The following is a 23,363-nucleotide window of genomic DNA, read 5'->3' as shown; positions in this document are numbered from 1 at the left end:
GTAAGAGCTTTGGCTGGAGAACAGGTGACGATGGATGTCGGATATTCGGGGAAGCGTCCGTTAAAACTGGACAGAACTCGTCAGCCTCGACCTCAGGGCTGCACCGCCGTTGATTACAGCTGATCCAAGTATTGAAGGAGGCTAGTCAATGGTCCACACAGTAGGAGCACATCGTGAGATGACAAATTGGCTCGGAGAGGTCACTAGTCAGTCTCCGATACCATGGACATTGACCCCGACTGCTAGAGTCCATTCACTTGACCCACTGTCTTCTACACAACGATTTGCTGAAAAAAATACGACAACACTACTAGCACTACATCGCATATGATACTACTAAAAATCACGACAGTATCACGATGAAAGGTCTATATTAAAGCTCAGCTATTACTTCATGACACTTTACAGGTCATTGTAGTCCAAAATCACTGTACAGACACGCGAACAGAGTTGAACCGACAGTCCAAAACTAATAGAACAGTTTGTGAAAACACTGTCTTCTGTCTACTCGACAATAAGCATGATGTCCAGAGCTCATGACACAAAGATTCATGGAAATGTTTATAACTCAATAAATGAAAAAAACACCCAGAGTTTGTCTCTAATTGTCGGGATTTATCAACGATTTTCTGTTGTTGAAGCAGAAAGCGTGCAACGAAAACACAAACAAAAACAGACAAGGTGAGCGAGGGCGCAACACCGCCTTTCATACACACTCCACCCACACTGTATGACAACGGAGAGTAAACATTGATAATACGAACTTTGCGGGTAGTTTGATCATTAAAGCTTTGCAATTGTAGAATGAGCAGAAAACAAACCCAGTTACAGACCTCTGGTCTGGCGTGTCAGTGATAATGGACTGCAAGCCTGAAGGGCAAGGTCAGCACGAAGCGGAAGTCAGGCACGGCGCAGGCGCAGATGTGAGCCGGAAACGAGAATCCATACGAGAAACGATATTCTGCCGTGACAGCCGCATCGTAGGCCTTCCGTTTTTCAGAGACAATCATAGTCGTGTTTTCCTGCCGGCAATGTTTTTAATTTTGCTTTTGGGTTTGCTTTTTCTCGGTTGATTTGTGTCAAAGGATTGTCGAAACATTTCCCAGATATCTTCGCGGAACCCAGAGACACTGCCATCAACATCAATTATTAATTAACCTCCTTTATTGCTCAGATGCTAGCAAGGTCTTGAGTCAACGGTTTAATTCTCCATGATAGTCATCGAAGAAGTGCTGAAGAATAGCAGGCACTACCAAAAACGAGCTGTGAAGATAACTTCTTCGTCTTTTTGTGAAATGCTTAACCTAAATTTCAAACAAGTGCCATCCGTGTGCTGCAACAGGTTTCGAATCAACCCCAAGCTCTACCGATTCGTTTATTTTATTGTTTGAACAAAGATTTGAAGAAATGCGCCGTTTGTTTCGGGTGGAAGTATTGGTATGGAATGTCTTTCTTACACCACTATCTCTATACCCACTTCCATCCCTCACCTCATTCATTTGAAGTAAAGGGTTCACTTTTATAAGTTTTGTTAAGAAGGTGTGCTTGAATGGACTGCTGTTAATTACGAGATTAATTACGGATATCATGTAGAGATAATGCGAAATATTATACAAGGTCGAGAACAGACAACGTTGATCAACAGATTAAAAAAAGTTTTAAAATCGTTGTGCTGAGATTTAATGGATGTGCGCAACATAAATTATTACAAAACATTTTGTAAATTGCATATTAATAAACATACAAAAGATATATTTTTTTAAAATTCTCTTTCTCTCTCTCATTTTCACACACACACACACACCTGTAATCTATCTCCACTCGTATGCCAGCTATGGTTACACAGTATTCTAAACCATGGAGTGCGCAGTCATGGACATGAAAGACAATATATTTTTTTTAAAAAAGAAACGGTTACAGCTGCTTCGGTCAGGCGCTTCAGCCAGGCGGTCTGCTGCAATTAATAAATCATTCTCATGGTTCACCATCACCTTTAATCAATCCTAATTGTCTTTGATGACTCATGTAACGACGGTTTGAAGTATCCTGTGGCTCGACGGAAGAAAAAAGTGGCAGTAGTTTTGTTTTTCTGGAGACGACAAGCAAGTGTTGGTGGAGCAGATGTCACTGCGCTAAAGGTCACTGACCCTTCAGTTCAAGAAAGTACTTTTGCCGATAGACAGCTGCTCTGATGAATTTATCCGCAGTGTGAACTTCAGTACCAACACAACCCCAAAGCGCTACACACTTTCAGTTTCTAGTTCAGGAAGTATAACTCTTCTAATCTTAAAACTGTTGCTGTTGTTGCGTCCCTTACAACCTTGACACCTGTCTCAAGCACAACTGTCCGCATGACATTTACCGCTTTCCTGGTTTACACGCGGCCATATCTTGCCTCCGAATACAGTCAGCAATTGTTAAAACAATGGAAATTGACCATAAGGCCTTTGATTATGGATTATGAACGATATGCTTGCAAGAAAAATATCACAGTGTATGACCTTAGTGGAGGAATTGTCTAAAATTACACAGTAATCGCCAAGAAAACATTACAACCGTGAATACATTTCTAATTTTCGTTACCCTGGGTTTGTTTGTTTGTTTGTTTTTCCTTTATGGTGGTGGTTTTGAACTTAAGCCAATCCAAATCTTAGTAAAGGATTGTTATCAAAGTCACAGAGAAACAAAATACTAGTCTCATCCTGTCTAATTTTAATGAGTTTACAGATCACCTATCTATATTAACGTTCGTACTCAAAGGGCACCATGCATTTAAGGAAGGAAGTACCAATGATTGCTTGACATGGTGATCTGTATATTATCAGCTAACCAAACAATACTGAAAGAGTATGTAAGTACACACAAACTCATAACATCGGAAGTTTCTCCGGAAGAAACATCTCGCTAAAAACTCGATCACAACGCGCTAAATTATCATTGAACAAAGTGAACCCAGAGGTTATACACAGTAAGTCCTTATGATCTATGTTTAAACTGAACACAATTCTCTAAATATGAGGTCACCAGCAAGCGTCTCGGGAAAAAAAAAGACCTTTCAATAAACAAATCACATAATCAGTCTCTGAACACAAAGTGAATACAAGCAAGATTATGGCGTGCTTTAAAGAGAATAGAATGGTCATGAATTTTAAAAAATGCAGTTGATTGATCTCTCTGTCAAGTAAAGATGTATAAATCTCTCCTATGTATGTACATCCACAGTGCTTTTAGTCTGGAGACACCTTGTACTCAAGCGTACACAGCATCCTCTCACAGTGGGGAGCAAAGTTCAATAAGTAAACTACTTCACCTATTACTTAAGGGGAGATCATTCAATCTCCAGATCCGTTTTCCCCCGTACAAGAGTTATCTCCCTGACATCGATAATCAGACAAGTCACCTCTATGACAAAAGGGAAAAAAACAGTTGTTCGACTTACCCTCTCGTTTTAAACACAAAGTCGTAGATATCTGTAAATAAAAACAGCAGTATTTATGTTTAACTATTATGTCATAACTATTAATATCACTAACTTTGCGGTTTTGTTTTCGAAGTAGCTGAACACACCTCGGCCTCTAACTCTCTAGCTTGTAATGTCAGTTATTAGTCTTGCTCTCCCTCACTCATTCACTCACTCGTCCAACAATGAGCGTGAGGAAAAGCAACATGGCCGAAGAAGGCACTCAGGGGATGCAACAGTCGCACTAATTCACAACACCCATGATTCATAAAACCCTGATGGCACATCAAATACTGTTTGGAATGTTCTTTTTGTTGACAAAGATTCATTGTCTTTGTGCAGATATCAGGGATGCTTTACTCTTCACTGTCAAAAAATTCTTGGAATAATCATATGAAGGAGGTACAGGTTCGATGATCGAGGACATCCTCCACAGGTCTCCCAATGATGCGGGTTCACTAGCTTCATTTTCGCCGCGGTCGTGGGGAGGGAAATTTCTGACTCTTCGGGTCGTGCTGAGGTTGTTCATTCTGTAACAATTGCAGGTCGCATTCAGAGTAAGGCATCATTACATTACTAATTGTAGTCAACAGTAATAATTGGGGCAACATGTGGAACATGGCAGCAGCGAAACAATATTCTGAGTTGTATTTAATGCTCACATGGTCAGCTATGCTGTAGAGTATGCAAACTGTTTGCGGGGTGTTTCTGTTTTTGTTTGGTTTTCAAGCAAGCCAATGCCTGAATAAAATACAAGATTAGAACAAGCTAGCTTCTTTTCCAACAAAAATATCAAGATCGTCACCTAACCTTATTTTTGAGTAAAACAGCTGAAGATAAAACATTAATTTTCTTGAAAATTTTGTGGGTCTATTCTGTTTCATTAAATGACATCTAACGACAAAATGGATGGTGGCGGTTAAAAATGACGGACAGATTGACCAACAATTGCATGATAACAACACAACAATGTGTCATAAGAAAGGGCTTGGATTTAACACATGCTTTGCGAGAAGAGTAACTAGTGCATACCTGAGTTTTCATTAACCTATTGTAAGATTCTTCTGGAATCTTAGGCAGCGGCCTTCCCCCCGGGTGAACGTCCTGTGACAAGCTGTACATTCGGGGTGGTAATGGAGGATATAAGCCAGTGTGTGGTGCATGTGGACTGGGCATCTGGACCTGACAATGAACAGTTCCACGTTTCTGGTTACATTCGTGTATTGTATGGTTCACAAAGAATTAAAATATTTTAAACTAATGGTCAGAAAAAAATCATGATGACATATAAAAACATTAAATGACAAAACTTGTTGCTCATCACCTCATCTTTTCCATCTTCGAGCACGAAGTAGAGGTTGTCGTCGACCAGGTCGATGTAGTCACACTCGCCTTGCTCCTGTGGACAACAACGACTACACGTCAAGAGGCCATCGTCACATTTTAAAGTAGGCCAGCTGATCACGTGACCCACTCTCCAACTGAGTCAAAAAGTCTAGAAGTGTGTGTAAAGTCTTGTAGTGCATGGAGGACTGTCTGTCGCCAGGTAAGGTCACGCATGAAGCACAGACTGACACGAGTAAAGCAGATCAGCTGTGTTATGCAATGAGTAGAATTATGAGTAGAATTATGAGTAGATTTATGAGTAGAATTATGAGTAGAATTATAAGGTCCCAATCGCTACACCAAAACATAGAATTTTCAAATTGTCAGCTGTCAACTGTCCTTTTCTAACTACTCAGTTAATATTAACCCTTCATAGGTAGAAAGTATTAATAGTTTTCTTACCTGGCCACATGGCACAGTCAGAACTCCATCCCAGTTCGATATTCTCACCTGCCAACATTTTTCTTCTTAATAGATCAACCTTGAAACTCGTAACACAAAATGTTCCAGAGCCCAATTCCCCATCTTTATGACCCTTTATTACTTATACATATGACAACCCATAAACATCAACGACAGCAGTTCACAAACACAATCACTCGTAAAATATAAAGCAGAAGATTTTCGTTCAGAGAATATTTCGACTTCTGTAAGGTTCACAAAAGTTCTAAAGAAGACAAGAATGAAGAATAGTTTAGGAAAGCAGTAACTGAGGTGGCAGCACTGCTTACCTTCTTGTGGAACTGCACGAGGTCGGGGAGCGTCCTGTGGACCTTAGACTCGCCGATGATGATGAACTTCCCGTTCTTGAGCTGATCGATCATGTAGTGGCGGCATCGATCTCTGTCTCTGTTCATAATATGTAATATTATGTACAAGTCACTGCCTTCACTCACACTACTGACTTCTATTGACTTCTACTTCATGTTTCCATCTCATCATTAATGCATCCAGTTGCTAACATTGCTCTGCACTCTGTCCCACCTACCCCTGGAGTAGCTTGCATGAACTGTTTCCAACCGTAATTGTGTCCATAAATTGGACAGGATGAGCGGTTATTACGGACAACCACGCATGAAAAATGATATTCATGTAGACAAATACAAGTATCACTTGGAGCGACCATGATAAACACTCATATGCATTTTCTTATGAGTAAGGTAACTGGTGTTCTGGGATGTTCTAAGGGTTTTAAACGTTTTGTTTGTTTGTTGTTGTTTTGGTTTTTTTGTTGCTGCTGCTGCTGCACGTCTTTGTATCATCGTTTGTCATTTTTTGAACTAATTTCTAGAAAGTATTCTCTATCTTCTACTTCATAACTCATCGGTCATTCTATTTCAATAAAGCTATGCCACTTTATAAAGCAGTCATGTTGCCGTACTATCATCACCAAATAATCAATCTTTATGATAACATTATTATAAAAATCACAAAATACATGTATTAACCTCCAAGGGGATAAATTTTAAGTTTTAATTCTGGAGCCGCTAGATACAGTACTACACTTCCAACCACAGAACTCACTTGAAGGATAAACTGTATCCGAATCGGCTCTCGCTCACCCTGATGAGGAAGCATCCTATAATCTTGTCTTTCAGCAACCTCTCTGATTCCCTGTAATCAATCAGTGAAATATCTCCATCACAACTTTCTTCAATCGCTTCATTTGTCTATCCATAATACAAGTATGGTTATTTTCACGAGTACTGGGGTGGAAGAGGTGAGAGAAAAGAAATTTCTTCAGGTTTAGATAAAATCTACATGTCTTGGTTGTCCTCTCGCAATGTTTCTTGAAAATCAGTTTCTTATATTAGTAGACCACCTTCACAAACCAAGCCAGTTGCTTGTACACATCGATAAAATCAGTCAACCAGACCATGGTGGTCAACTTCTCACCTTTGAATACTCCCTGAATGCAGGTCTACAAAGCAGCACAGAAAATATTTTACCCCCGAGACAAAACCTTCCCACGAGTGCAAGATGGTGTGCAGCTTACTTTCGAGAAATGATTCCATGGAACCACTCTGCGAATTTCCCCGCAGACGAGTCGTACACGTTGTGAGTCTGAGTCTCTTTGAACCACTCTTGAGCCGCGTGCTTCGTTCCTTCTCTCCCGAACTTATTCAGGTTGGATGAAACCGGCTTGAAGTCGTCTTCTATAACTTCTGGGTCCGAGCTATCATCGAACTCCATCTACGAAAATCAATCAATAAGTCAATAAAAGACCAGTCTAAATAGTACACAAAGAAGCTTTCTTGGATTTTTCGCAAAAAATAAACTACTAGTAAATATTACAAATGTTGTACAGCTCCCGGATGTTTTGAACAACTCATCAAACAAGGAGGATAGTAAATACTATAATAATTAGATGAAGCGTATAACAATGGCATCAATTCCACAACAACATAATAAACTTCACTGTATTCGTAACGAACTCGTATTACTATGCTCCATGAGACAGACTTGTGAGTAACATTCTACACACCATCCTACCTGGCGGATAAAGATTTCACCAACAATAATTATATGAAGCTGAATGGCTGTCGATGAACCCTCGAGGGCGATGTAACCCACACACAGAGCGAAGATGTGTCTGTATGATGACCACGAACACAAACACCAAACGATGATGTTGACTGTTGCTGTCGGTATTTACACAGACGGGACGAGAATTCTCACAAAAATATAATTCGAAACTACACAGAGTTAGTAGGAGACACGCAGTAATCGTCACCTCACGCGCTCTTCACTGCGGGAAACTTTAAACCCGGATTTAAACATTCGAACTGATATCCGTCCTTTTTCCTGACGATAAAGATATTTGTATCATCTGAACATGACCATTGTTAGTCCACCACAGATTAGGAAGGCGATGAACGAGATAACTCCAGAATGAGGTGTATGTCCTACTCGCCCCCTTGAATACACTGTGAGACACTGTGAGAGTCTGAGACTAAAATCTTGGAGGTTTTGGTGTCAGCCTGATGCAGGAGATAAAGGTTTCAATCCTAATGCGCACAACGGATGCGCAATAACTTAAGTGCAACGTGTGACACCACCAGTGATGAACTACATGCATCTCCTGCACTAACAAACTATTATCACTTGACCTTTGCTGAACTGAGATTATGATTGGACAGATTTGCGTCCTGAAAAAATATTACAAAGCATTGTGTGCGTGCGTGCGTGTGTGTGTTGGGGAAGTTTGTGTTACATTCTTTTTTCTTTCGCACTGAATGTTGCCTGTGAACTACTTCATATGCAAGCAGGAAGTAACCTTAAGCTCGGGGTAAACAATGTGAACCGCAGGAGTCCTTGCTCCTTGATTAATTTATTCTTATCTGAGGGACTTTTAGTGTGTTAGTTATGTGTGTCGGCTGACCCTCAGTATGTTAGGTGTGTCAGCTGACCTCCAGTATCTTTAGTTATGTGTGTCAGCTCGAGGAGATAACACGGCACTGTGTCTTTGACACCACCTTTTCCTGACAGTGATGCCATACCTATAATATGCCGTCTATAATATCAGCAAGGAAAGCGAATAGCCGAGTCATCACGAGAAGCCGGAGGTGCGCAGTTCGAGACCCAATGTGCCGGAGCAAACTTTTCCCATTTGACGCAGCTGTTGAACAGGCACCTGATCACCTACAAAGGGTTGGGAAAGGAATGGCAGTAAGAGAGAGAACCTTGGCAACCCCCTCAATCACACACAAAGGCTAGCCCCAAGATAAGTGAGATCCCTTACGCTTCACTCCTCAACTTACAACAGGTCAATGGGACTATCTGATTTTTTTATTATTATTTTACCTGTGTTCCAATGCTCGTCGTTGTCTTCTTTGTTTTGGGTCGCCTGGCGATGCGTAGCCTGGACTGACATGAGGAAAGTCTGGCGCTGATGGATGAGTGGTGTTGCTGGTGGTGTCTGAATAGAATGATACCACTCATCTTTTAGGTCATATGTATTTATTGAGACCATGTGTTGACATTTTATTTACTTCGCTATGGACAAATATAAGCTTTGGTGAAATTAGTTTGTTTACTATGTGTTAGTATTATTTCATTCGTTGTCTGTCAGGGGATTAGGACAGCTTCGTTACTACAAAAATGATGTTAAAGACGCAAACGTTGAAAAGACAAGCAGTAAAACAGGTGGACACTCAAAACATCAAAGAAAATTGGTGACCGTTCTGAAAACATACCTTAAGGTGTAAAAGAAAATTAGAGCAATAACTTTTTTGAGAGCGTTATTTTTTAATTGTTTGTTTGTTTGTTTGTTTGTTTGTTTGTTTGTTTATTTGTTTGTACTTTTTTGTTTAAGTTAATTTTGCTGCTTTTCGGGTGTGACCCACACAGAGAGGTCATAAGGGTAGCCGGTAGTTTTACTGAACGTCTGTAGAAAGGTCAGTCGTGTCTTACTTCTGGCCTTGTTGTCACGCTGTTCCCTCAGTGTCTCTAAATGCTTCTCACTGGCCAGGCTGGCCTCTTCTGCAGCCCTCATCAGCGCCTCCAGCAGCTGCCTCTGCCTCCTGGCCTCTTCCGCAATGCGCGCGCAGCGCCGTCTGGCCAGGAAGCCACGAACGACTGTCACGGACACAGAAACGCCACGTCACAAACAGTTGGCACACACAGGTGAGCTCAGGTGAAGCAAGATGCATGATTAATGATGACAACAAGTCGCCATCTTGGACCAAACACTCGTTAATCTTCCTAAGGTCACTAAAATCGACTCTCTTTGGTGGTTTCAACTGTCACTGACCTTTCTGCAGTACAATGGCCGACTTGCCCAGGTTCTCCAGAAGTTCAGCCAGTCGCTCCACGTGCCAGTATTTCAAAAAGACTTTTGTTTTCCTGTTGAGTAAGCAGTGCCTGGGTTAGTTTATGGGAATACCGAGCACAGGTACTTAACATTTTCTCAGGGTTTCTCATGTGTGCATCTTCTGCCCCGTGGAACTACTTACCCAATGTGCCAGCCACTCATGCGTGACGCCTGCAATATCTTCATGCAGTTGTCCCTGCTGCCTTTCAGGGTCAGTTGGCAGAGAAGAATTTTGTATCTGCGATACGGAATCAACAGGTTATATTTAAATTTATTATACATCATCATTCTAATAGGCCTTTGTTACACCTGCGATGCTCAGTAATTTAAGAGGAAAGAGTTTGTACTGCTGTTGAGTGTTTACTGTGTCAAACTGCAGGTAGTATACCAGCCAGTACTTGAGGCACCAACAGCTTCAGCGGTTTGAACTTTCTATTTGCTGCTCCCTCCCACCCAGACTTTGCCTTCTCTAAACTGTTTCACTCTCTTTTACTTTTTTAAGCACCATCAAGCATAACAACAAGCTTTACAAGCTCCACTAGCAACTGGACTTTATAGTGGAGTAAAAACTATGTGAGCTGGTTTAGCCAAAAAAAAACAAACAAACAAACACAATATCAAAGGAAATTCCGCTCTGAGCAAAAAAGGAATGCAAGACAAAGGGAGAGATATTAAAACAAACACGAGTCACCAACCTGTCTACAAACTCTTCAAAGCTCGGTCTGATTGCAAAACCTTCTCTTCGTATTTTTGTAGTCTCCAGCATCCCCGTGTACAGCAGCTTAAATGAATATAAAATAAATATGCTGTAGTCCTCTGTCGGACAGAACATCAGGTTATTAGACATACAAAGAATCTACAGGTGCAAAGACAACAAATGGGATTGAGATTGGAACCTGATGAGTGTAATGAGTGGAGCAAAGATCGAAACACCATAATCATCTGCAGTCAGAATCGTGTTATAAGCAAACCTAATTTAAAATTAAATTAAAATTTTTTTGAATCATTAGCAATGTAAACATTTGGTACAAGCAGCTAAGTGGCTTTAGGAGACGATGAGTGAAGAGAATGTTGGCAGCCAGGAGTGTTGCCGGGTTCGAGGACGGGGACCAATGGTGTGTGTGAAGCAGAAGACATCCCAAGACATGGTGACCGTGCATCAGGACCTACCTGTGACAGGATGTACTGGTCGTCGAAGCTGCCGGCTCTCTTGTGATGATTGGGCTTCAAACACCGCACGAAGCTGGGCGTTGCTGACGTCATGCGCTCCATCAGGATCCCCAGCGACGTCTGCGACCACAAAACACAGCTCGTGCTTTTTATTTCTGCTTTTTTCACTGTTTTTTAGGACGGGGAAGGTGGGACTAGTTGAGAGGATTGCGTTGGCAGCAGGAGACAGTAGACTACACATGAACAGTTTGTCATGATAGCGGTAATGATATTGGGGTGGTAACAGGTGACTGAGGAATGTAATGATTAACATTAATATTCATTTACTTTCATTGTAACTTAACGATAGGTACCAGCCTTAAATTATGCTCCCATAGCGATCTGTAAAAGTTGGTACTCACCTTAAACTGCGCTCCTACTGTAATTTTTCTCTTCGCTCCATCAGCAGCAGACGAGATGATCTGTGCCCTTCGACTCTAGGGGAAAATTAAATTAAGTAGACCGTTAAAAGAAGGAATGTACCATGGGCTTTGTCAGTCAAAAAAATTGTGAAATGTATACTTCACCATAGTCAAGCCAGAGTGCCCCGCAAAAGACATCTCCAAGCATCATGGGAACATTTTTTTCCTCAAACACGAATGTTCACTAAGTTGATGCACTAGAAAATATTCTGTATAAGAAAAAATTCTGTCCTACACAGGATGCGAACCTCCTACCTTCACAGTTTTTCCAGTGATCGTCCGTCCCTGAAGCGCCAGACTGCCAGTCCTCGTGATCTGTCCTGCAAATACATTTCCCATTTGCTTTTATTATCTTAGTCACTCATCTCTCAAATTCCCATCTTCACGCCCTCTCAAGTGTTTGTTCTTATTGAGAAAGACATTAGAACATTCACTCGATACTAAAACCATATCTCCTCTTGTTGGAAGATTTAGTCTCACTCTGAAATACAACTTCATGTTTGCTAAAACATTCACTCACAATTCCTTTATCCTCTGAAATATTTACTGCGAAATAATCTGTTTCTACACTGGAATATTTATTTGTGAAAGAAATCGTTACCTTCCTAGATACCAATGCTCTTAACTTTGGCGAAGTGTTGAGTATGACTCACCTCACAAATATCTGAGTTTCATTTCGATATAAAGACAGAGAAATTGTATGTATAAAACATAAAACATCATAGGAATAAATTTTTGTCCTGACTGGGTAGGCTTAGTGTTTCTGGAGCCCTTTCATAAATACAGATGTCTGTGTGACTGGGTGTTTGGGAAGTTGCACTGAACAGACAAGACAAACCTCTGAAGACCGTCTTGACCAGACGGTTGGAGCTGAGCTGAAGACTCTCAGTGATGCCGGCGGGCAGCGTGTCTCTGTTCTTCTCCAGCCATTGAAACGTGTCGTAAGTCACCTGCAACATGCAACACTCATCGTGCAATCTGTTGTGAGTGACCAAAGCTTGACCTAAGGTTATTGCTAAATTATTTATCTATTTTATCTGAGTAACATTCTCCTGATTAAAACTCCATCTTTTAGTGTGTCGCTCTGACAGTCCTAATAACAAACGTGCATGTCACGTGTGACATTATATTCCTCCTTAGGATGATATTCTGTCTTCAGCAGCTTACCTTGCCAGCATAGTGGCTGATAGAGAAGACAGGATTGTTGCTTCGGGGCGACTTTCCGTAGTAAGGGTTTTTTCCAAAGTTTGCATTCAGCTTGTCCACGTACGACTGGTCCGTTCCCTGAAAATTATTTTCTTTTTCATCATCATCATCATCATCAACATCATCATCGTCATCGTCTTCGTTGTTTGAAAACACTTCTATTCCCTTACAAGAAGTTTCAAACGCTGTACAGTAGTTTCAATAGCTTGTGTGTGCTGTCTAGTAAAAAATGTTAAGACAGTTTTCAATGTCATAAGACTCAAGTTACAATTTACACTGATTCACAAGGAGAAAAGCAAAGTAAGTCACCGGTAGATGATTTTTTTCTGTCTTGTCACAAAACGTTTGACACCTACTTCGTGTATCAGATTATAAAGTGTTTGACCTTTGACCGTATGAGCTTGTTTGTATCGCTAGTTTTAGTGACATCCTTCAGAATAAACACTAATTGCATACCTTAGGAAACAGACTTTCTTCGTCCAAGAGAGCAAGTATCCCTAAAGGTTTCACGAGAAATAATTCCTGAAAATTAAAAATAAACAACGACAAAGTGAGAGGGCGAAGACTTTGCGAATGTTTTCCATCTATGCTTTGTACAGCCATGAAACACACTCGGCAGTAGGTAAAAACTAGGTAATAACTCACAATCGTCTGAAATCATTTTAAATATTTCTTTCTTTGGTTTTTCAGTCACTCGCTGAAACCCAGTCCTCCCGACAATCACCTCACACACACACAATATTCTCTCTTTCTCTCTCGAATGAATTGTTGGTTCTGTCTGCATCACATACTATAAACAACGAAGAAGGCATTTTTCTGCATATTTGTAAAATTTGTGAATATCTTCACTTCATGCCAAGGGTGGGGAGCTATTGGGGTGTTACCCTGAGTCAGCAACTAAAACTATTATCACGGCAAGGCAGTCAACCCTGTAAAAAATTGCCACATGCAGAAAAAGAACAGCGTGCCCGAGGAGAGAACTGAACCCAGGACACTATTGGTGACAGGTAACCTAATATAAGTGCCTTGAGGATAAACAGCTATAAAAGGCAATCAGACTGTTCAACAGTTGACTAAAATCTCTGAATAATACACGAACACTGCCTACTTGTCTGTCACATTACGAAACAGTTGCACTTACCAGGAGAGGTTTGTTGTCCACAAATTTTATTTCATTCCAGTCGATTCCTTCTTTCGTGTACTCTTCCTGTTCCAGTTGGAAAATGTGCTGAATAAAAGGAAAAAATTAAAATAATATTTTACTATTGCGCTGCTGCTGTACCTCTTGGTACATCTCTTGTTACATCTGTTTTTATTATTTGTTCATTATTGTGTTTGTTTGTGATGAAAGTCGTCGTTGAGAAAACCGCAACTGAGGCTCACATTTATGTAATGCATTTCAAATTAAGGGTGGATGTACCTTGTTGAAGAAAAACTGTAGCTGTTCGTTTGCCAGGTTGATGCAAGCTTGCTCAAAACTGTTTTTCTGGAAGTTCTCAAATCCGAAAATGTCGAGGATACCTGAAATGTAAACTCACATGCAGGTAACCAAGTTCTGTGGAGCAAGGCGGTGTTCAAACAGAATCTTTACAGTACGGGAAGGGCTCGAAATGTTGTGGGGATAAGATCTGATTGTTTCGCTCTTCAAAAATTCAACCATGAATCCTGATATAGAAAATAACTTGGTATCAATATAAAATTCTATCAGCTATTCCTAACCCCAAATATCTTCCTAAAAATATGACATCAGAATGAAGTGTAACAGATGTGAAAACCTCCCCTGACTGTGGAACTAAGTTCAAAAGTAATGTTAGCATCAGGAATTTTTATTTCAGAGGTTATGAGCACTTGACTACGTTACTAACTTCTTACCAATCTCTGACATCTTGGAAGGGTCAATCTCAGCCTCCGGTGCCAGAAGCTGGTTAACTTTGTTAACAATCCAGCCGAACAACCGACCGTAAACGGCCTTGGCCATCGCATCTCTGGCATCTAGGGGGGACAGTGACAGGAGAAGACAACACGTCAAGCACAAGTTGGTGCATAACAACAAACACACCGCGCGCCACAAACAAGCACGCATGCGCACATCCAGACGAAGTGACGGTCACGTGCACGCCACTCACAGACGCACACACACACACAATGAGGAAGAACCCACAGTCAGCGAACCTTCTGCTTGTGATAAGGAGTAGTTGCGTTTCAAGTACTCTCCCTTGGTGACGGTGATGATGGACGTCAGACAAGATGTCACGTCTTCTGAGTCCACACCGAGTAGTTTCTGTGGCAACAAAAACACCAGACGTGGACTGTCACACTAAGCTCCTTACAATGTCACAGTTGTTTGTTTTGTTTTGGTATGCTTCGTGTGTTTTGTTTTGGTATGCTTCGTGGTGTTTTCTTTGCATACACGTACGTCTTACATCTCAGGGTCCTGGTCATTTCACTCGAAAGACATGGAAGATGTAATCAGTGTCTCCCTACCGATGCTATTTTCACTGCGCCATTAGGATCAATCACAACAGCAGCATCCGTATCATCTACACCAAAGGTGATGTTGCCAAGGTGAAGAACGCCAGAGATGACTGTGAACATGTCCTGTTGCTCCTGTATTAAAAAGTTACAAAAGAGGAAAATTAGGGACTAATGTTAGCGGCGGTCAAGCAAATACCAAACCTGCTCCGGCAGTTCAATGATGGAAAGATTCTCCTATCAACTCGACCTGCCACTGTACGGTTTGCTTATTCCAACACAAGTAGTGGCTGCGAAACAAAAGTTTAAGAAAATTATCTGAAGCTCATTAGAATGATCCAAGCAAATAAAACATTAACAGTGCGCTACCTCATCGGTAAAGCCGACCATGTCCATGGCACACAGGAGGTCTTCATAGCGCTCGTGAAGCACAGACAGGTTGTCACTGAACTGCGGAGCTCCTTGTGACATGTACCTGCGACAGGTGAGACCCATAATACGCTTGTGTTCTACTTTTCTTGGTTACAAACCAGTCTAGTATCGAAAACAATTAGGAATTATTATTATTAATATTAAAAAAAATTCCACAACCTCCTAACAGTGCCTAAGAGGAGAAGATTAAGAGGTAGAAGGTAAATAAGAAAGAAAAATGTAAGGAGACATGTGCAAGACACGAGGGACATGGTAGAAGCCTCGAGAAACCTATTGGAATAGTTTTAAAAGTTCTTGTATTATAATAAATGTTTTCTTTCAATCATCGAGACAATCTACCGATTCTTTTCCTAAAATGTTTACACACCTTCCCCCCCCCACCCGTTCTTGAAGCGGAGAGGTTTATAGAGATTAACGGATTAACCCCATCACGGACGGCTAATGGAACAAAAAGATTTTCTCACCTGTACTGGCTAGGATGCCGCAGAGCGAACTCATCAACGTGTTGAGCTCCCGCGAAGATGTAAGAGAAGATATGAAAATTCTCCTCGCCGTTAGCTTGCCGCACCACCCTTGACTTTTCTAGAAGATACTCGGAGATCTTGGCACCAGCCACTACAGCACATCCCACGAAAAAAATGAAAAAAAAAAAAACCTTTAAAGTCACAGCATGACGACAGAGCTTTTTAAAACAAAACTTGTCTTTAATAATTTGTCACACTTAAAATGTCTTCATATCTGCAATGTCCTCAGCAGTTTGTCACACTTAGAATATCTTCAATAGTTTGTGACCCTTTAGAATTTTTTTAATATGTCATACTTAGAATATCTAATGGAACACATGATCCAACAAGTCCAGAAGCTGGTGCTGTGGACCTTTCATTCGCTCTTACCTAAAAGGTCCATTAAAGTTTAGCTGTAACTACGCACAGTTTTTTCAGAAACAAATTTTTCTTTTAAATGTCGAAAACAAAATTGTGTATTTCTAGTTATACCATAACCAACGGACGCGCATTTTTCTGTTTTATGCCAAATATTTCAATTACTTGAGACAATATTTTTTTATTGCTCATATCTGAAAATAGCATCAGGAATTTTCATATAACTACTATTAATAAGAAAATATAAATAACTTGGGGCAATAAAAGATAATAATAATCAATTAATAAGAGATGTGGGCAAGAGACAGAGAGGGATGGAGAGAAGACACGGTCCAGTGCATCTGCACGTCATCGCCAGTCCTCCACACTCACGATGTCCGTTGCTGAAGCGCAGTTGAATATATTTGCCGAAGCGACTGGAGTTATCATTCATGACTGTCTGGGCGTTGCCAAAGGCCTCCAACAGAGGGTTCACCTGTCGAGAAGGCAGAAGCTGTCATAATGGAGGGCCAATAGCAAGAGCGCTTGCTTGTCAATAAAAAGCATGTTTGCACACCTGTATGCGTGTCCTTCGTGAAGGAAGTACTATACCGATGCAAAATAATCTGGCGAGTTTGTTTAACCCACATGTTCGTTTTTTTTATCTTGACATGTATTGAATGTACTACACGCAGTTCTTTAGCCAGAATACAATCTCTGTTTGTCGTCCTCCAAGCGTGAAATTACAGGTTGCCTTTGAGAGGCGGAGTCTGAAAAGCCAGGCAGTGGAATTCCCACAACACTGCTTCCTTGTCATTTATAATCATGGGTAGCTGTCATGGAGGGTTGTTTAAATACATGCGTACATGCGTGCGTGAGTGTGTGTCATCAGCACGTGAGAGACGACCAGGTAAGCGAGCACAGCACTCACCTGCAGAATCTGACGTTCCAGCTGTGTGTTGCCCCTGCACAGCTCCACCAGCTGCTTGATGATCAGCTTTGTGCTTTCTGTCTTGCCCGCGCCACTCTCGCCACTACACATCAGACAAAAACCTCAATCAACAATATTTACCCCAATAGCAGTTAATAACCATCTGTCAGCATTGTACTCGTTGACTTCACTATTTCGCTTAGTGAAACGCTTTATTCAAAAACATTTCATGACTTTCTTTGGTTTGATGTTTGAAAGGTTTCTAAAGGTGTAAAGGCAATTTTTCGCGTGAATAGGTCATTACAATTCCGATGTAACCCCTTCAATATGGCCCCAGTTCTCCAGTTGGATGAGTCGGGCATTTCTAGAACAGAGCAAAGGTGGGTATTCATCTATATTTGAAGAAATAATATGTAGTACGTTTAACCTAGTTATTAGAAAAAAATGGTGTACCCTACTAGACCTTTACAGTGCGCGCCTACGTATGTTTGCAAGTTAAAATGTTTTTCTTCTCGTCTTGGTGTCCAATTGTAGTTCTTCGTGACACACTTTTTTTTTTTTGAAGTTTCAATAAGATCTTACCAGTCTGTAATACACAACCACAATGTCCCCCCACACACACACAATGACAATTTAAACACCACGGGGGATACCTGATGAGGATGCACTGGTTGGAAGGAGCTCGGCCACCGAGACCAAGGAGAGCTTGGTAAGCTGCATCAGCCACAGCAAAGATGTGGGGAGGCTGTGAGCTTCTTTTGGCCATCCGGTACTGAGCACTCACCTGCAACACAACAGGCCCCCAGTTCCATCCTTTTGTATTTTGAATTCTGCTTGTCACACACACACACACATACCAGCGCGAGGCTGGAAATTCCCTCATTCCATTGTCGTGGATGGTTGTTTTTTTATTTATTTTGGAACTCGCGGATTAACGGGTTTACAATGTGGACTAGAAAGAGGAAGTCATGAGAATCGCATTAGAGAAATTTTCTTCATTCAGTAATTCTTGATGTTGAGAATAACAATGATTTTTTTAATGTTTTGCAATGTTCCTGTTTGCTTGGAAATACGTTTTCTCGTCCATTGCTTGTGTGTGTTGTGGAGGTTAATATACGGGGTCTCTTTACTCTTTGGGGGATTATTTTGTGGGGATGGTAAGTAAACTTACCTCTTTGCCATAGACGCCAAGATCTCTAAATGGATTGACAGCTATCAGGATGTCTCCAACGTAGGTCTGAAATGGTATAAACAAACTGTCAACCACACACCATCTACAGCTACAGACAATAATTGAATCTGAATGTCTTGCTTTTGCTATCTGCTTCATTCTAATTAATATTTTAAGATAAAATGTGTGAAGGAAAATGATATCTGTAAGGTGTCTCATGCTTGTAGCTAAGACTAATAAATCGCTCTGAGTTTGGTGGAGATTGTGGTTGACACAAAATAAACGAAACGGTTGGTGTCACCAAGGTTACAGATTTGTCAGCTATAAGCAGATTACATCTGCTACCATCTGTTTCCTGGGCGAAACCTGAAGAGAAGTATATCTGACATCTTCTAGACCTAACCCTGTGCTTATCCTTTTGTATGTGTAATAAGAAAAAGAGATTATAGTAAGGCGCCTTGAGAGGGAAGTACAAACTTATACAAAGACAGTGATGAGCATGGAGAAAGTCCCTACACGGAAACAAATACACATTTGATCGGAAAAGAATTATAAAATGTTGGAAGAAATTAAAGTTGTTGTACTTCAGAGCAGAAAAATAGTTTACTAATTTTTTAAAGGAGGGGTGTGAGAGCAGAACGAGCTCAATAATCGTTGACAATATGTTTGTCAGGAAATTATAAAAATTCAAAGATGAATGATGGCTCTGTCCTTAGTGATAGACTTTGCGAGGAGTTTTTTGACATAGGATTGTAAATCCAACCCTGTGGCTGTATGTCATGTCTGCCATTGATGTCCTGTGGTTGTAGCTAGTGTCACATGGGATGGGTTGATGAATGACCATGATGAAGACAGAAGAGTGAGTGATCTCCTTGTCTCCATGGCCGTTATTGTCAGCTGAGTACATTCTTCTCTGTTGACCCTAACATTCAGTTTTATCTTCATTGTAATATGACCATAACTTCTTGCACTTCCTTCACAATGTACCTCAAAAGAGTCAGCTCCGTTTATATCTATTCTGCCTTGATTTTGTGTTTATCCTTTCTTCCTCCCGTTCACATTACTGATCAATCCTGGCCTTGTCTTGGTCCTGTGAAAGTCCAAGATGGATGACCAGGCTGGCCATACGGTCAGGTTGTTTCTTGTGGGGATTCCGTTGTAATCTCAACATTTATTACGGAGTGAATGTAATCATTTGAAGTCGCCTCTCAGGTGCTTCTACCTCTTGTGTTCAACCACCCTTCCCCCTCACCACCCAGTTCTGAATCCTACACCACTACACCACTACACCCCACACCCGAGGTCTGATCAAGTTACTGGGTTCTGTCCCACCAAAGTATTTCTTTGTGAGCAAAGCTTTTCTGTGTTCCACCAACAGTCAGATTCAAGCTTGTAATCTTAGCTGACGACCAGTCACAATAACAGTTGTTTACACCTGTACCAGCTTACTAATATTGTGCACAATCCGTTGTTGTTCTCGGTCAGGGTGACATTACCCACCAAGTGCAGGTAGCAAGTTCAGGGAACAGCATTCATTACTCTTTTCATTGTGGAAGGTTGCCAGGGGTGCTCACTACCACACACACACAAATGCTTTATTCCCGTTGCACTCGCTTGACTCTTGTAGAATCGTTAGACAGAAGAAACAAGTGTTTAAACTCTGTTTTGTGAATTACCTCATTTGTTAAGTGCTACTTAAGAAAAAGTTCAGAAAATTAAAAGCTTCCCATTTAAAACATAGGCTGTGCAATTGGTTTATAGGACATTGATCCCTTCATTTTTGTTATTAGTGCTCAGAGTGTTCATTCAATCTCCCTGACCTGTACAAAGAAATCCTAGTGAGAACAGTGAACACTACTTGTCAGTGCAGGAGAAAGGGAACTAAAGCCAGTGTCGGAAAGAATGATGGTGAAGGGCCTGCGGACATAAATATGCGAACAACAAAAGCGTGTTGCGAAAACTGCAGGACCCTTGTCCTCGCAAGCCTGTGCATGTTAATAAGGAAGTTACTGAACTGTGTTCTTCCTGATCCCACATTCAAGCTGCACGTGAGGGGGGTGATGAGGTTGTGGGGGGTAACAGTCTCTGTGCTAGTGTGTCATGTGTGAGGAGAGAAGCGGACAGCCCGGTGGTTACAGCAACAGCTAACGGTTAGAGGAAGACTCCTACACACTCTGATTCGATACTCGTGTGGCGCACATTTGTTCCCAGCTGACTTAGTTGTGGTGTGTGAATCGGGGGCTAGCTTTTTTTTTTTTTTTTTTTTTGTCAGAGTGGCGTCGATCTCCTCTCCCCCACTGTTTTATCTTCCCCAACCCTGTAAAATTTGTGGTGTGTGTGAAGTATGTGGGTGTGGCTGAATTTGTGTACAGCCAGATTGTTTTGGTCTTTCTGTCTGCGTGTTGCATTTTGTAAAATAGGGGGATACACTTACGGTTAGGGGGATACACTTAGGTAACCTCTCGCCGTCTCTCTCTCTCACACACACATTCACTTGTTCCGGTAGATACACAGGTGCATGTAAATATTTTCTCTCCAAATAATTTACAATTTTGTCCTCGTGAATACAGAAAACTTCTTGGAGTCTTTGCGCCTATTTTGCCCCACATCGTGTGTCACAGCCAAACCACTTCATCAGATGTCGTGTACCCTGACAACCGACAACCCACGGGTGCAGGCTGACTGCTGGGGTTTATGCCGTGTCAGCAGGAAAGGTCAACTGACAGGGACACGCCTTGCACTACCCTACTGACCCTCGCTTCCATCTTGATAACTGACTGGCGATATTAGAATAACAATTTACAACAAATAAATAATAATCTCTGTAGCACCCTCCCTACAAAACTATTTTTGTCATTGAATAGACTGACTGGGGATTTATACCTGCACAACGATTATAACAATAATTTTCAACAGTTTGTTTATTCCACTGTCATTGCTACATTTTTAACTGATTCAGTAGACTTTTGAAAATAAAAACAGGCATTCTGTACAGATGGCAGCAGACGGGTTACACAAAAGAGAATGGTCTATGTGACCTATCTCAGGTCAGACTAGTATATCCATATATTTAAGAAACCAGTCTGGTGGATGTTGTAAACGTTTTGTTTCGTTCCACCTTTTGTCTTTTCCTCCGAAAGTACATTAGTGTCGTGGGAGATCACATGTCAACCCTAGACTGACCTGGAATGTCATGTGCCCCAGATCCACTTATTACAACTCTCGTACTTGCACTCAACCTTCTGTATACTGACTGCCGAAGCTTTAGCATAATATATACCTCTAGGGAACACTTGTGAAAACCTTTCTGATAACCTTCACTGCTCCCTTTCACGGCGAAACTTTCACCTCACCTCACCTCACCTCACCTCACCTCACCTGTCTACTTTACCTAGCGCCCTGTTAGGTGTGACAGTTATAAATATATATACATCAAAGACAAAATTTATTATTACTCACATAAATCCTGTTCTTTGTATATCGTTCCTTTATCTCGCCGAGCAGAATCTGTTCGTCCAGTCTGACCAGGGTGGCCAGATCCTCCACCTCACCTGGCAGTGATCCGTTCATTTCCACGAAGTTCCTCGAAAAAGACAGAACAACTGTTGTTCACTAGCCTTATATGTGCCTTATATTCTGTCTGTGTTAGAATGTGAATGGAGGAAGCGAAAGAGCCGGCCAGTCGCTGTCGCCTGCTTCGATCTGACGATGGTAGGTGGGAAGCTAAAGTAAACAAGTGGAGCAGTTCTCTGCGAGCGACTCTGTTATGTTTTAAAGTCAGAACATGTGACACAGAAAGGCCAGTCCAAGAATAACTGTTGTCCCAGTGGTGGTGTGTGAGATCATTGAGAGAGAGAAAAAAGGTGAATAGCGATGATTGGAGGGATGGGTGTGCACGCTAACCTTGGGACAGCTAAAAATGGTTTGAGGTTGGGCAGAGGACCACGTTTTGTGGCTTTCCGTCGTCTTATTGTCGCTCCCTCGACAGAGAGCCCGCTTAGGTAGGTACTCACACAGGTATGACTCACCTGTCTTCACGCTCTGACGTTTCTGTTCTCCCGGACAACAGGAGTTTATCGGATAGGCGTGAGTCGGCGAGGGTGTGACAAGTGCAAGTTCGTGATGGTGCTGTAAAAATAAGGACTAGCTGGCTGTTCCTGTGCATGTGACATATCCCCACATGTCTGCACTTTGTGTGACTTAATTCTACACGTGACTTTGGGAGATTCTGGCTTTTGTCAAAACCTTAATTGTGACATGCGCAATGTGGCCACACAATAAGAACTTTCACACACATCAAAGAAAGAAAGGCGGGAGTACCAGTCAATGAATAAATGAACCGGAAAAGCAGCCAATGTTAAAGATATTAAATTGAAGTGGCTTAAGTACATGGGTTTATACATGCATTACCCCATATATGTTTGTTATAGTGTTATATATGTGTGTAATATTGCAACCGGTTTGAATTGTTTAAGCATGTATAATGTGTTAATGTGTAAATGGAAAATAAATGTTGAAAAAAAAAAGAAAAAATAGAAATTGGTCGCTGAAAAAATTGCTATAGAACTTACACTTTGTTACAATTTTATACAATCTCCGTGGATACGATGTATTAAAATTTAACAGCGAACGGTGTGCAGTACGTAATTGCGTGGACACCATGCGCTGGCGGATCTCTGGGTGGGTTAATCAAACCTTTAATTGTCAGCTATTGTAATGGACACCAGCATGCTGGATACGATACGTGTGAAGGTATGGGGACTGTAGGGTGGTAGGGGCAATCAGATGTGCAATTTCCAAGTGGATTTCGAAATGCCTTATGACGCTGCAATCGCGAGCTGATTCACCTGCTCGGTTATGTGACGAGTGATCGCATGCTGTGTTCGGGTCAAGGGTGAAACGTGAGAAGACATTATGGCCTTGAGACAGGAAAGATATATACTGTACACTGTATACCCATGGACGTGTATAGGTGGACTGTTGTCTGCCGAGACCAACGCT

General features: G+C 41.4%; 1 protein-coding gene across 1 annotated transcript; it reads right to left on the bottom strand.

Annotated features, from left to right (window-relative positions):
• Positions 1 to 1,664: 1,664 nt before the first annotated feature.
• LOC112554353 (myosin-IIIb-like) lies at positions 1,665 to 22,916 on the bottom strand. The gene is made up of 31 exons (XM_025222096.1): positions 21,822 to 22,916; positions 18,363 to 18,428; positions 17,845 to 17,975; positions 17,192 to 17,294; positions 16,654 to 16,756; positions 15,865 to 16,015; positions 15,338 to 15,443; positions 14,981 to 15,103; positions 14,669 to 14,777; positions 14,369 to 14,488; positions 13,917 to 14,017; positions 13,638 to 13,724; positions 12,953 to 13,018; positions 12,458 to 12,574; positions 12,129 to 12,240; positions 11,546 to 11,610; positions 11,231 to 11,305; positions 10,830 to 10,949; positions 10,355 to 10,440; positions 9,802 to 9,897; positions 9,600 to 9,691; positions 9,260 to 9,424; positions 8,651 to 8,765; positions 7,340 to 7,499; positions 6,843 to 7,039; positions 6,371 to 6,460; positions 5,578 to 5,695; positions 5,249 to 5,296; positions 4,785 to 4,859; positions 4,493 to 4,642; positions 1,665 to 3,990 (listed from the first exon to the last, which is right to left on the bottom strand). The coding sequence occupies exons 1-31, from the start codon at positions 21,930 to 21,932 to the stop codon at positions 3,925 to 3,927; spliced, it is 3,324 nt and encodes a 1,107-aa protein (XP_025077881.1). The 5' UTR covers positions 21,933 to 22,916; the 3' UTR covers positions 1,665 to 3,924.
• Between the last annotated feature and the right edge of the window lie 447 nt (positions 22,917 to 23,363).

Source organism: Pomacea canaliculata, linkage group LG13 (assembly GCF_003073045.1).
Source record: "Pomacea canaliculata isolate SZHN2017 linkage group LG13, ASM307304v1, whole genome shotgun sequence".
Lineage (NCBI taxonomy): Eukaryota > Metazoa > Mollusca > Gastropoda > Architaenioglossa > Ampullariidae > Pomacea > Pomacea canaliculata.
Note: the sequence above shows the minus strand (reverse complement) of the source record. Positions and strands in the feature narration are given on the sequence as shown.

What these genes read in the sequence shown, in the direction of transcription:
- LOC112554353 (XM_025222096.1), bottom strand. Translation starts at nt 21,932, where the DNA reads ATGAACGGATCACTGCCAGGTGAGGTGGAGGATCTGGCCACCCTGGTC. An exon ending in GCGCAGTGAAAATAGCATCG is followed by an intron (nt 14,778 to 14,980) that starts GTAGGGAGACAC and finishes TTGTTGCCACAG; the next exon opens with AAACTACTCGGTGTGGACTC. An exon ending in CATGGAATCATTTCTCGAAA is followed by an intron (nt 6,461 to 6,842) that starts GTAAGCTGCACA and finishes GATTGATTACAG; the next exon opens with GGAATCAGAGAGGTTGCTGA.